General features: G+C 38.9%; 1 protein-coding gene across 1 annotated transcript; it reads right to left on the reverse strand.

Moving 5' to 3' along the window:
* Nucleotides 1-6,620: 6,620 nt before the first annotated feature.
* On the reverse strand, nt 6,621-7,734 carry LOC135464463 (uncharacterized calcium-binding protein B0563.7-like). The gene is made up of 2 exons (XM_064741887.1): nt 7,708-7,734; nt 6,621-7,208 (listed from the first exon to the last, which is right to left on the reverse strand). The coding sequence occupies exons 1-2, from the start codon at nt 7,732-7,734 to the stop codon at nt 6,621-6,623; spliced, it is 615 nt and encodes a 204-aa protein (XP_064597957.1).
* Between the last annotated feature and the right edge of the window lie 5,215 nt (nt 7,735-12,949).

Raw genomic sequence — 12,949 nt, forward strand, 5'->3', positions numbered from 1 at the left:
ATGTGAATTTTTGTGATGTTTCAGTTATTCTTAATAGAGCAGCATACAGTACTTCAGAAAACTGTTTTTAATTGTCATTTTCTCTCACCAATGCGGTCGCTGTGAGTGCAAGTCCAGCTTATGCTGGCTTCCTATCCGGCCGTACGTGGGAAGGTCTTGCGGCAACCTGCGGATGGTCGTAGGCTTCCCCCGGGCCTTGCCCGGTTTCCACTCACCATAATGCTGGCCACAGTCGTATAAGTGAAATATTCTTGAGTACGGCGTAAAACATCAATCAAATAAATCAAATAAATAATTGTCATTTTCACGTGTACATTTCCGTGCGTTAAATGTTACTGTTAGGGTTAGCCAAGTATTAGGTGAATACCCTCTGCTTAATATTTTTTTAATAACTTCAGAGAAACAAACTGACTTTTTAACCCAATCTGTTGACTTTATGGTTGCACTTTAAATGAAATTTTACCCAGTTAACCATATATTACGTCAACGTCTCTGCACATGTCGTGAAAGGTTGCAAGCTTACAACTTGTGTCAGGCGGCTATGTTGCTAGTATGAAAACATTCTATAAATTCAGACGGTATCCGTCAGAAACTGCGCACTTTTGCACCCGGACATCATTTTGTTTAAACAACTCACTTCGCGCCTAGACTCATTTTGCATCAAGTCATTTGGTAACTACCCAGGTCATTTCGTTCAATCTGAATTAATCCCGTAAAGCTAACAAGTTCTGTACATATCTCACTTTTTACTCAGCTTTTCTGCTTATTATACACTAGCAGCCCTTATACATTGTAGATAAAAACAGATAAATATTTTAGAATTCTAGCTTCACAGTGAAAATGGCGTCACTCAGACTTCAAGCACTGATAACTTACCTTTTTCTGGACGATTGAGTCGATCCTGGGGCAAAGAATTTGTTTCGCAATTAATTCAGCTCCACAAGCAAGTCCAGCCCAAGCAAACATCTATCTAAAAGGTGTTAGAACTACCACCAAAAGGCAAACTTTTACTGATTGACTTAGGTAGCTCAACGGGAAGAGTTGGATCTGCAAAAAAATCATGCAAGGTTGTTTTGCAGCTCGACGTGGGACTAGTATGAACTCGACTAAGGCTTAGTGGATTAAGTGCGGCTTCCGTTTAGAGACGCTATTAATATCGAACAATAGGGGCATTTACCTGACAGGTAACTAAGTACTGTTTACCTACAGTTTTACCTGCAGAGTACATACCTGCTGAGACAGTTCCCTTTTGTGCTTTATTCCACATTTCATGAATGGGTGAACAAGGATTACCCGTGGAAATTCGCTCGGGCGTGCCCACCGTATGTTTACCCCCTGGGTCATACGACTTGGTTGAAATGGGAGGGGTACATTCCAGGGGTAGAACATGCATGGTCTGAGTGCGCATGTGTTTATCGAGATGTTATACAGTCCCAATACTTTATATTTCTCACCTATATTTAATGATCCTGGGTCCGATATACAAAATAATTCGTATAATTAAGACGCATAGCACAGAGAGAAAAACAGGGCAGCGACCACAGATTTCTCAACACACTAAGCTATGCGCATTTACAATGTTTGGTCACCTATCTCTTCACTATGTGTTGTCATGGAAATTTACACCAGGCACAACGTGTGTCTGCTTCGCAGAATAAACCCTAGATAGTTAAAATGCTTAAATCACTTTACAATCGCAAAATTCTTTACGATTTAATACCCCCCTCCCCTACCGCCACTTGGCCTCTGATTTCCGGCTTTGATTCTTTTCGCAACTAGAATTTTTTTTCTTTACTACACGGGACAACTTCCCTCAGCAGTTCTCCCTTCAGGCATGCATTAGTCCGAAGGTCAGTGGTATAACCATCTTCAACAGAATTAAACCAAAGCATTTCATGTTTTACCCCAAGAATAAATCATTTCTCGCGTCAGAAGTAATCCCATTAACACTGGATACCTCAGGTGTTATTCTTGATGTGTTGACAGCCCTTTCCAAATACAGGAACAGACATCTGCTTCGCAGTTATCACTACGGAAATGTCATGTGACATCACACCCTGTTTAAAATGCTTTCTATAAAGTAGCAAAAATTCTGAAATATTTACAAGATAAAAAGTGCTTTAGCTGGTGCTTCGAATGACACCTACACTCAAGAAAATCAATCTGTTAATTGAAAACAGAAGGCCTGCTGTCTGAGTGATGCTAGAATGTATTCTGTTATTATAGCATAATACTGTGTTATATTCAAAACAATGTCCTGTTAGTTTAATAGAATCTTTATGGTGAATCAATAGAATAGATTTACAGAGGCATTACTTATGGATAACAATTCCTGGATTTATTGTGTTGGTGATGTTTCGATGTAGGTTCTTACATCGGTATCAAACCATATGGACATACAGAGATACAAGACAACATATATACAGTAAGAGAGTGAGTGGTGTCAAAAACGGGCAACAATGTAACATAGATAATATCTTCAGGTTTTGACATACACACACACACACACAGATATATATATATATATATATATTCTATATATATATATATATATATATATATATATATATATATATATATATATATATATATAGAATAGATATTGTAAATATATATATATATATATATATATATATATATATATATATATATATTAAGACGTACACGACCAGTATTGTCAGCAAAATACATGGCGTCAAGCATAGAAGCCACCATGCAGCATGTTCACCGCAATGCATAGCACTAAGCATAGAAGCCAACAATACTTTCACCATAATACAGGATTAAAAGCATATCCACCACTTGTAATTTCACCAAAATGCACGAATTAAAAAAAAATTATATTAGCCACCAATATTTTGACCAAAGTACACGGCATGAAGTATGTAAACAACAAGGATTTTCACCCCAATGTACTTGGCGGAAGTACTTGGCGTCGAGCAAGCAGGACCGCGGTATTTTCACCGAATTAGAGGGCATCAAGCATATACAAGGCAATAATATGCTCACAAAAATACAGAGCGTCAAACACAGGCCCAGGAACCACCTGTATTTACGCCATAAGACACGAATTCAGCAGTATTTGTGCCTAAATGCACAAATTAAAAAAAGAAAAAAGACGCCAACGGTATTCTCATCGATATGAAGGGTTTCAAGCATAGAAATTACCACTATTTCCAATGAAATGCACGACGCGAAGAATAGAACCCACCGATATAGACGGGGAAGCCATCGCTCGGCCTATTGTCATAGAAATGCACGGCGTCAAGCATACGAACTGTTGTTTTCACAGAAATGTACGGTCTTTAGCATATAAGTCAGCATTATTTTCACCGAAACGTAAAATCACAAACATAGAAACCACCAGCATGTTCACCGAAATGCAGAATGACAAACAGAGAAACCACCAGCATGTTCATCAAAATCCAGAATGACAAACAGAGAAACCATCAGCATGTTCACCGAAATGCAGAATGACAAACAGAGAAACCACCAGCATGTTCACCGAAATGCAGAATTACAAACAGAGAAACCACCAGCATGTTCACCGAAATGCAGAATGACAACAGAGAAACCACCAGCATGTTCACCGAAATGCAGAATGACAAACAGAGAAACCACCAGCATGTTCACCGAAATGCAGAATGACAAACAGAGAAACCACCAACATGTTCACCGAAATGCAGAATGACAAACAGAGAAACCACCAACATGTTCACCGAAATGCAGAATGACAAACAGAGAAACCACCAGCATGTTCACCGAAATGCAGAATGACAAACAGAGAAACCACCAGCATGTTTATCGAAATGCAGAATGACAAACAGAGAAACCACCAGCATGTTATCGAAATGCAGAACGACAAACATAGAATCAACAGCAAGTATACCTCTATCAGCCAGCAGTATTTTCACAGATATGCACGGGCTCAAACATTATAAAAAAAACACCATGTTTTTTTTTCTCCGTAATACAGGGCGTCAAACTTAATAATTAATTAGGTTTGCATGCAACGACATATTTTAAATTCAACTGAGTACATTGCGTCATTAGTGCCACGCCCTACTGAAAAATATTTCACTTGTAGGACGGCGACCAGCATTATGGTAAGAGGAAACCGTTCAGAGTCCGAAAAAAACCCACGACTATCTGTAGGTTGATTTCAAAAATACCCGAGACTCTCCATGTATTGTGGTGCGCTGACACGCTAACCACTCGGCCACGGAGGCCCCTCCCCATCGTATAAGTGAAACACTCTTGGCCATTACGCTCATTAATAATGTCATAGCAACCATATGTTATTTCTTTAGTAAACGGCAAGTTTAAATCTTTAAACACACTGTCTGGATACAGACTTCTTTTAATTTGTTCTCCACAAATTCATAATAACACTTGTTTATCATACTGTAGAACAAGAGCTGTCCACGACTTGCTGATTTCTCTTGTTTGAGAAATAGATTCTTATTTTCGTTCATGAAAATTTATCTTTACTTCTGCACCCGAAAGCATGTCATTCAAATGATCTCTAGCTGTAAATATGACATGACTTTGAAAAAGAACAACTGGAAAAATAGAGCGTCTATCCATTTCATTGAATAAGGTGTGTTCGCGCCCGGATCTGACTGGTCAGTCAGATGAGGGATTGTACGATTCAAATTTGAAATGATTGTCATGACAGGATTCACCACGGGGTCTACTTACGGGATAGCAAGATGACCTTACAATACCACAAAGGCAAGCTGAGGGACCCTATTTTACGTCGCACAGCTATTCGAACGAAGGGTAATTAGCGGGTTGTAAATAAGGAGTAGGGCAGCTTGGAAGTTTTTGCCGGCAGAACGTCATGCTCAAGAACGCCAGTTTTTTAAGATAACCTCTTCAAGTTGACTGTCAAGTATTTAAATTTTTTTTGTTGTTTTTAATTATTATTATTATTCACATCTGCCGGTAATTAATTTTTCTCTGTTTAACTTCATGCTTTGGCTGATAAATAGAGTGGAAAGTGGTGTATCACCAATAACATCCTGAACACAGTCTACCTCTAACTTCCCTAGATATGATTTATAATCATTTTAACCGACGATATTCATGGAGCTGAACGTTGTCAGGCTATGAGCGATAGGAGAAATGAAGGGGCAAAACTGTTTATGTCTGCAAAGGCCAATGGACTGTGTCCACTGAGTGACATGCGTGCAAAGCGTGACACAGATAAAATGTAAGCACAACAACTTGGCCATTTCTTAAATATGATAAAATTAACCGTTCAAGAGCTACTTGATGAACCGCGCTATTAGCTATAGTGTGATTTGAGTGGGTTACCGCTTTAATCAGGAGGCGCTGAGTTCGAATCCCGCTCTTGCTGTTTCAAATGCAACTTGATGTGAACAGAATTATTATTTTCCTGGCAAAAGTCGGTGGTATACTCCAGGTACATTACCTCCAACCATAAACTTCCCATTAACAAAAATTCTTCAGCACAACGTTAAAAAAAATCAACTGATCAATCACTGACCATTGGCGAATAAGCTGTAGGGCGTGGAAGCTTTTTTTTGCAAATGATCCGACGAAGACCCCTAAGGGAGAATGAATAGACAAATAATTATAACCTAACGCCACACTGGCAGTATGTCAGACAGATTGTATCTTTCAGTATGAAAACAATATCATCAAAAATCAAAACGAATGGGAAACAGATGCTTTTGATATCCAGCTTTAAACGACAAACCCCAAAATCAGTTCGCATGCAATATAATATCGTATACATGTAGTATGTTTAAAATGTCGCTTATATGTTTAACGGAAGCATCGCTATCAACGCTGTCAAATGATTGAAATAAGCCAAATGTGTAGGTATATTATAAAGGTATATTAGTCATCAGGCTGGGGTCTATGCCACCATGCATCAAACAAGGAGGATCTATTCTGTTCAAAAAGCACATACGAGAGGGAAAGAGGAAGCCTTATTATATTTGCTCTTTTACAAGTTTACCCAAGGGCTGCGGTCATAATTTTTATCCCGTGAAAACCAAGGACGTACCTGGTGATGTAACGAAGCAGGAAGAAATTTGTGATTGTGTATTGGTCTAACTCTCCGAATACGTTTCAGTGGTTCTCTATTATCGTGTATGATTACTGAACAAGCTGATCTTTTACTCATCATTTTATTCGAATTGCTAAGCTTATATGTTAACAAGAAGAAATAATTGAGGTTCAGGCACAAGCTGTGACACATACGCATTTGAAAATTACACTTCACGACCTCCTACATGAAGAATATCGCAACAACAAAAGCAAACAACAACAACGCCATTATCCCACAGAGCTGAAGGTCGTAGTTAAGCAATGTACACATTTATATGCAATGACAAGGGGACGAAGACAAAGTTTCAGTGAAAGTGAAATATTCCAGAGTACGGCAGTAGGTAGTTTTGAATTTTCTGATAGATAAATAATCAAAAAATATATATATAGCAAAAATATGCAATAATCAAACGCTCCCTCCCCAAAATGTTGGGAAGACCCTCGCAAGATGTTCGTGGAAGTCGAATATCCCTTGCTAATGCTTTCATCAAATAATGCATATCATCTTTTGCAAACACATTCTGGAAAAGATAGATTTATCACAGCAGGAGCCCTTTGGGCACATCATACAGGACGTGAAATCCATTCTTAGGATCATCGTTGTACCAGAAAGCAACATGCGCGTCGACAAAATCTTCACGTGAAATGACGCCATTACCGCTGACGTCGATCATTTCGAAAACCTCCGTGATGAAATCTTCGTCGAATACTCCGTACGACTTGTAATAGTTCATCAGCTCCTCCTGAGAAATAACGCCATCTTTGTTCCAGTCGATGAAGTCAAATGTTCTATCATACGTTGAACGAGTCTGCTTTTCGGCTATTTCAGGATCTGTCCTCCTACAGTAGGTCGCAATGCGCTGACCAGCCTCTGCTACCGTAATCTCGGCATCCTCTTCATCTTCAGTGCCTTGCACTCCCCACCAAGTCATCAAAGTTGCTATCAAACTCTCAGCATCAGCAACATTGCCACTAGAGAGCGCTGTCATATTCTTAGCCGCCAATTCGTGATCTTCCTTACCTATGACCCCATCATTGTTAGTGTCGAGGAAGTTGAAATAAGATTCAAATTTCTTAATTCGATAGTCACTGACAACCAGCGGCGTCTTTCGTGCAAATTTTGTGACCTGGAATAAAAAAAATATAAATCATACGCTTTAAAATAAAAAAAATAAGCGCAACACGAATTTCACCTTTGAATCGGGAGTTTTGTGAGGCAGATGGCTATTCTTGCCGGGGTTTTTATTGTTTTAATGTGATTATATATTAAATATGATAGTAAAACACTATTTTAAGTAATTCTGTAACTGTGACGTCTAATACATAGCAACTAACATCGATGTTTTTTTTTTTTGCCTAATTTTGCTTAATCCATGATGTTATGAGTGAGGCCCGATTTCCCCGGTTAGAAATGGCCATTTGTCAACAATCAAGCTGTCGTCACTACTCTGCTCTCTTTGCTATAAGTTTACTATATTTGTAAGCCCTAACTCCGAGCACCGTAAACAATGTGCAAAAATTCCGTAGTGTGTTCAACATCAATCCAGCGAATAACGCATATACGTATATTTTACAGTTAATTTAGTTCACGCAATGTTATTCTGGCAGTAAAATCTGCCTTCCTACCTTATAGCTGCTCTGTCTGTTCCCCATTCTGTGTGACTCTCTCTTCAGTCTCTACATGCCTTAATACTTTATACACTGCACACATATATATTTCTCTTCTTCCAGAAGCGACTACCAGGTCAGTCAACCACAAAATTTGTCACGGTAAAAAATGACCCGATGATTGCAGAGTGTGATAATCCCAGTATAAACAGTACTGTACATCGGATTCACCAACGTAAACCTTACTCCAGGCAATGTTGATATATAGGCCTTATAAATAAGGGTACCACTCTTACTGTACTACATGAGGGTGCGGCAACATTTTGTGTTGGGGACTGTAGCAAGAGCGAAAAAATAAATGATTTTTTGTATAAATCCGCCAACGATCCAACCACCAGTAGCGTTTTATTTTTTTTTCTATTACTTTGGCCTTAACCATTGCAACGGGTGACTATTTTGGCTCATCTTCATGCATGGTCGATTGCCCCTATACGTGTGGTCTCCGGGGTGAAAGGAACAGCAGGCTACCCCAGCCCTCTAGGCAAGATTGACGTAGAAGAAGACTCTCTTGTTTGTGCCCTGAGAGCAGAATAGGTCATCTTCGCTGTAACAAATTTTTAACTCCAATGGGAGCAGAATGTGTTCATCACTACACTTCTTTACCTAATATCTGCTCAAGCCATGGTGCTAGGTATTGTGTAATGTGCTATTTTGTAAGCATAGTAAAGAGACCGTATTTCACCGATTACGTGTGACCATTTGCCTCCTATCACCCTGTCGTCGATCCTCTGGTTTTGCTCTCTATGCTGTATGTCTTTATTATTGCATTCTTGCATAACTTAGGATTATTAGACCGCGATACGTCACACTTCTGCGTTGTTTTCGTGTGCTTGTTTATTAAATACACCATTTTGAGTATTTCTAGACCAGTGACGTCTATAAAATTGCATTTAACAATTTGGTTAAGCCATGGTGCCAGGGAGTAGTGCAATTTGCTATTCTTAAAGCATACATGAACAGTTAGCGTGAAAACCTTATCTGAAGTAAATTAACAAGAGACAATTGTATTGTATTATAACCACGATTCTGCTGGTGGACTAAGCATTCCCTTAGCATTGTGTTAATGTTGGTTTATGTTAAATGTTAAACACTTTGAGTAATTCTAGACCGGTGAAGTCTAGAAATAAATCAATAAATGTGCGTTTTTTTTACCTATTTCTATTTATGCCATGGTACAACCGGGGGCGTGTAATTTGCTACTCTTTAAACATTTACATGAACAGTTATAATAAGAGGCTGTATTTCAGCTCTGGTTTTACTTTCTATGTTGTACGTCTTTAATTCTATCCAATGCATTCTGTGGCACTGAAGAATGCTTTGTTACCTTTGACGTTAATGTAACGGTGACCAGTTTTATTAAACACCGAAACAGTTAGTGATGTAATTATATATAGTAGGCCTTCGTGAGGAATGGTACTACAGAGAGTAGAGATCTCAAGATCGCTCGTCTTTAAACTGTACTTGTATTTGAGCGTTTAGTTCTTCAACGAAACATTTCAAGGACATAAATGTATGAAACGCTTAATTTTGATTTCTTAATTCAGAGTTTGCCATGTGACCTCACATAAAAGTATAAAAACACTTTCTTCTTGGGGCGAAAATATGGCTTCAAACTATAGTTTTTCTAATACCCCAGTACTCATTCCGGTCGTGGTGAGGTCAAGGTGATAACTGTCAAAACAACTTTGTTTGGGGGATTGCCCGAACTGACGAGCGGTAAAGCTGGTCCCGCGTTACCAATATGTTCATCGGTGACGTCATACCAATAAACATAAAATAGATTGTTTTTTAAAAAAAGGTAAAATAGCCTTAAAAATGAAACACATATGTATTGTTTTGGGCAAGTTTTTCTGCATTTTTCCTAAAACCAAACTCTTCGTTCTGTAGTAACTTGTCTAGTATTTTTTACGCATCCACATCCAGTAGATGGCTAAACTTTTTACAATCCACAGCAGTACTTTTCTTCAGAATGACTGTGCTTCTTATAGTAATTTCATTAGGAGAGTAGCTGCAAGTTTGGCGGTGTAGCTTCTTGACCACGCCATAAAGCGAGTTTTGTATGGGGATTTATGCGTTATTAAAATCCACTAATAACTGTTTTCACATACATATTATTACTGCTTTTTTTTACCAAATTCTGCTTAAGCCATTGTGCTAGAGGGCGTGTAAATTGTTACTGCTTGTGCGTTTACATGAACAGTTAAAACAAAACCCTAGCTGAGGTAAGTTCGCAAGAGGCCGTATTTCACCGGTTACGTGTGACAATTTGCCAGTTATCCCATCGTCGTCGATGCTATGTACACTGTTTATGCTGTACGTCTTTAATCATATTGGTTTAGATATGGTGGACTGCATACACAATTTTGTCTTTACTAACTGAAGCCAAGTCTCAAGTATTTAAGGTTCTACCCTTCGTTTAGATCAGGTTTTGGCAATTTTTCAAGCGCCGCAGGGACAATTTCTGATTAGCTCTTATCTCATATACGTACTTGGGAAGGTCTGCGAGCAAAGTTGCGGATGGTCTTAGTTTTCCCCAGGACTCTACCTGGTTTCCTGCCACCATAATGCTGGCTGCCGTTGTATATGTGAAATGTTCTTGAATGCAACGTAAACTAATAATCAATTAATAAGAAAATAAATAAAATACATGTATAATTCGTTAAAGATGTCTGAGTACGCCTTAAAGCACCAATCAATCCATCGCCTAAACAAGTTCATGTTTAGTAGCCAATCTATGTTATGAATTTACTTGGCATGTGGATTTCATAGATAGGATTTACAATGTAAATCAAAGTGTAAATAAGGTATAGCGTTGAGGGAAAAGATCAACACAATGCTCTCCCAAAGAACGAGTCTGATTTTGGTCAAGTGAGCCTAAAACTGCCCTTGGCTAGGATTACGGCATCACGTTCTCCATATTGTAGGTCCAAGCAACACGTTTCGCCTGCGAATGGTCGTGTTTCCTCTCACAATAATGCTGGCCGCTGTCGTATAAGCGAAATATTCTTGAGTTAGGCGTATAACACCAATCAAACGAATAAAATAAAATTGTGCTTCAGTCCTACAGATGCACATTGCCCAGATAGAACAGCACACACAGTGAATGTATGCCGTGCTCTGTCAGCTACACGGACCAGCAATTAGACCAACGTGCTTCCACATTTAACCAATACAATGCTATAATACAGGAGAACACGAGTAAAGCCATGTGGATAAATTTCCCATGCTGTACATCGTTATTTATTTGATTAGTGTTTTACGCCGTACTCAAGGAATAGCGTATTTGGTGGAAAGAAACCGGGCAGAGCCCTGCAAAAGCCCACGCCCTTCCACAGGGCGCTGGCAGACTTCAAATATGAAGTCGTCATACACTGTATCTGTACCCTAAATAACCCTTTTCAAAAACTTAATATGTTAATTCTAAGGCTTTATGGACAACCTTTACAATGTTGGGCGTATACCTGACCTTAAATACATGGCTAATAGCAAACATTTATCGTCAGTGTTCAAGACTTGTAATATGGCCCCAAACCACCTTAAATGTTAAATACTTTAATGCATTTATTTTTGCTGACAAAAAGCTTTTGTAAAGCAATGAAGATATTTTAGTTAACAGTTGTAATGAGTATTCCAGACAACCTTGGTTTCTCTATATATTATCTTTTTCCTTTAGGTTATTCACAAATTCTACACAACTGCGAAAGAATCCTTTTTGGGGTCAGCATTATAACTGTATTTGATCGTATCTGATGTAGTATTTTATTTGGGCACTTCAAACAGGAAGTGACATCCATTCTCAGGGTCATCGCTGTACCAGAAGGCGAGATGTGCCTCCACAAACTCCTCGCGTGATATAACGCCGTTTTCTCTGGTGTCGATTCTATTGAAAACGCCGTTGATGAAATCTTCGTCATGTACTCCGTACGAATTGTAATAAATCTGCAGTCCTTTTGGGGAAATGACGCCATCTTTGCTCCGATTGATAAGGTCGAATGTCTTCTCGTGAGTTGATCGAGTATATCTTTTGGCTATTGCTGGATCAGTAGTACTGACATACACAACACTACGCTGTACGACATCCGTTATAGGAACTTCATCTACATCTTTTTCCCGTCACGATACATTTCCCACCACCCCGTCAGCACCTCTGCCAACCCGTCAGCCTCCTCAACACTTGCGTTGGATAGTCGTGCCATATTCTTAACCGCCGCATCGTAATTTTCTTTACGAATAAATCCATCATTGTTAGAGTCGAGAAACTTAAAGTAAGAGTTGAATTTCTCTCGTCGATAATGGCTGACAGCCTGGGGAACTTGATGTGTTTTTTGTGGCATCTGAATTAAAGGGGAAAATGTAGGTTATAAGAAAAGAACAAAATTAAACTATGGTGTGGATAGAATGTTGGTACAATTTTACGCACAAGAAAAACGTCGTTTTCATCATGACTGGAAAAAAAATCACGAAAGATTCTATGTCCGCTTTCATGAAACTAATTTTTTTTTAAATATCTCGTAAATGACGTTTCCTACGGCGCAGTAGACAAGACAAAGCCAGGCCAGCAACGATAATGTCATACTTTTCAAATGATGATCCCCTCTCTTGTCCATTTTTTTCTTACTTTTCATGGTACCTTGTCTTGAAGGCAGTTAGGTGAAAAAGAATGTAGCAATGTTAACAACAGTATGTTAACTCCAGGTTGTCAAAGATTACAGCATGAGGAGTAAAAATAGAGCTTAGACGACATTGTGGTAGTTGGCAAACGGTAACACTTAACGGGTGAAATCTGGAAATCTGAAAGATGACCACGGCTTGTATGAAAACAGCCAGGGCTTTAACTCGCGTCAAATGTATGACAAAAGAGATGCGTTCCAAACGTACTACAAACGTAAAAATAACAAGGAAACAGAAATACTCAGTTATTTTTTTACATAGAGCCTCGTTGACGGCTTTCTACAGATTTAAGCCACTAGAACATTGATGTCTAAGTAACCCAATAACATAATACAGCCCCAGCTAAGCAGCATGGAATCTTACCTTAAATCGACAACGTCTGTCCCGATCTCATCAACCGCTTTGTTGATAATCTCTCTGTTCAAATCTCTTCAGCTTATGTGACTCAGTTTGTGCTCAACTGTCGATCCCGACTAGCACTTGTCCTACGCCTGTTTGAGTACATAAGGTGTAGTTCAGGACACATTTA

Source organism: Liolophura sinensis, chromosome 4, assembly GCF_032854445.1.
Source record: "Liolophura sinensis isolate JHLJ2023 chromosome 4, CUHK_Ljap_v2, whole genome shotgun sequence".
NCBI lineage: Eukaryota > Metazoa > Mollusca > Polyplacophora > Chitonida > Chitonidae > Liolophura > Liolophura sinensis.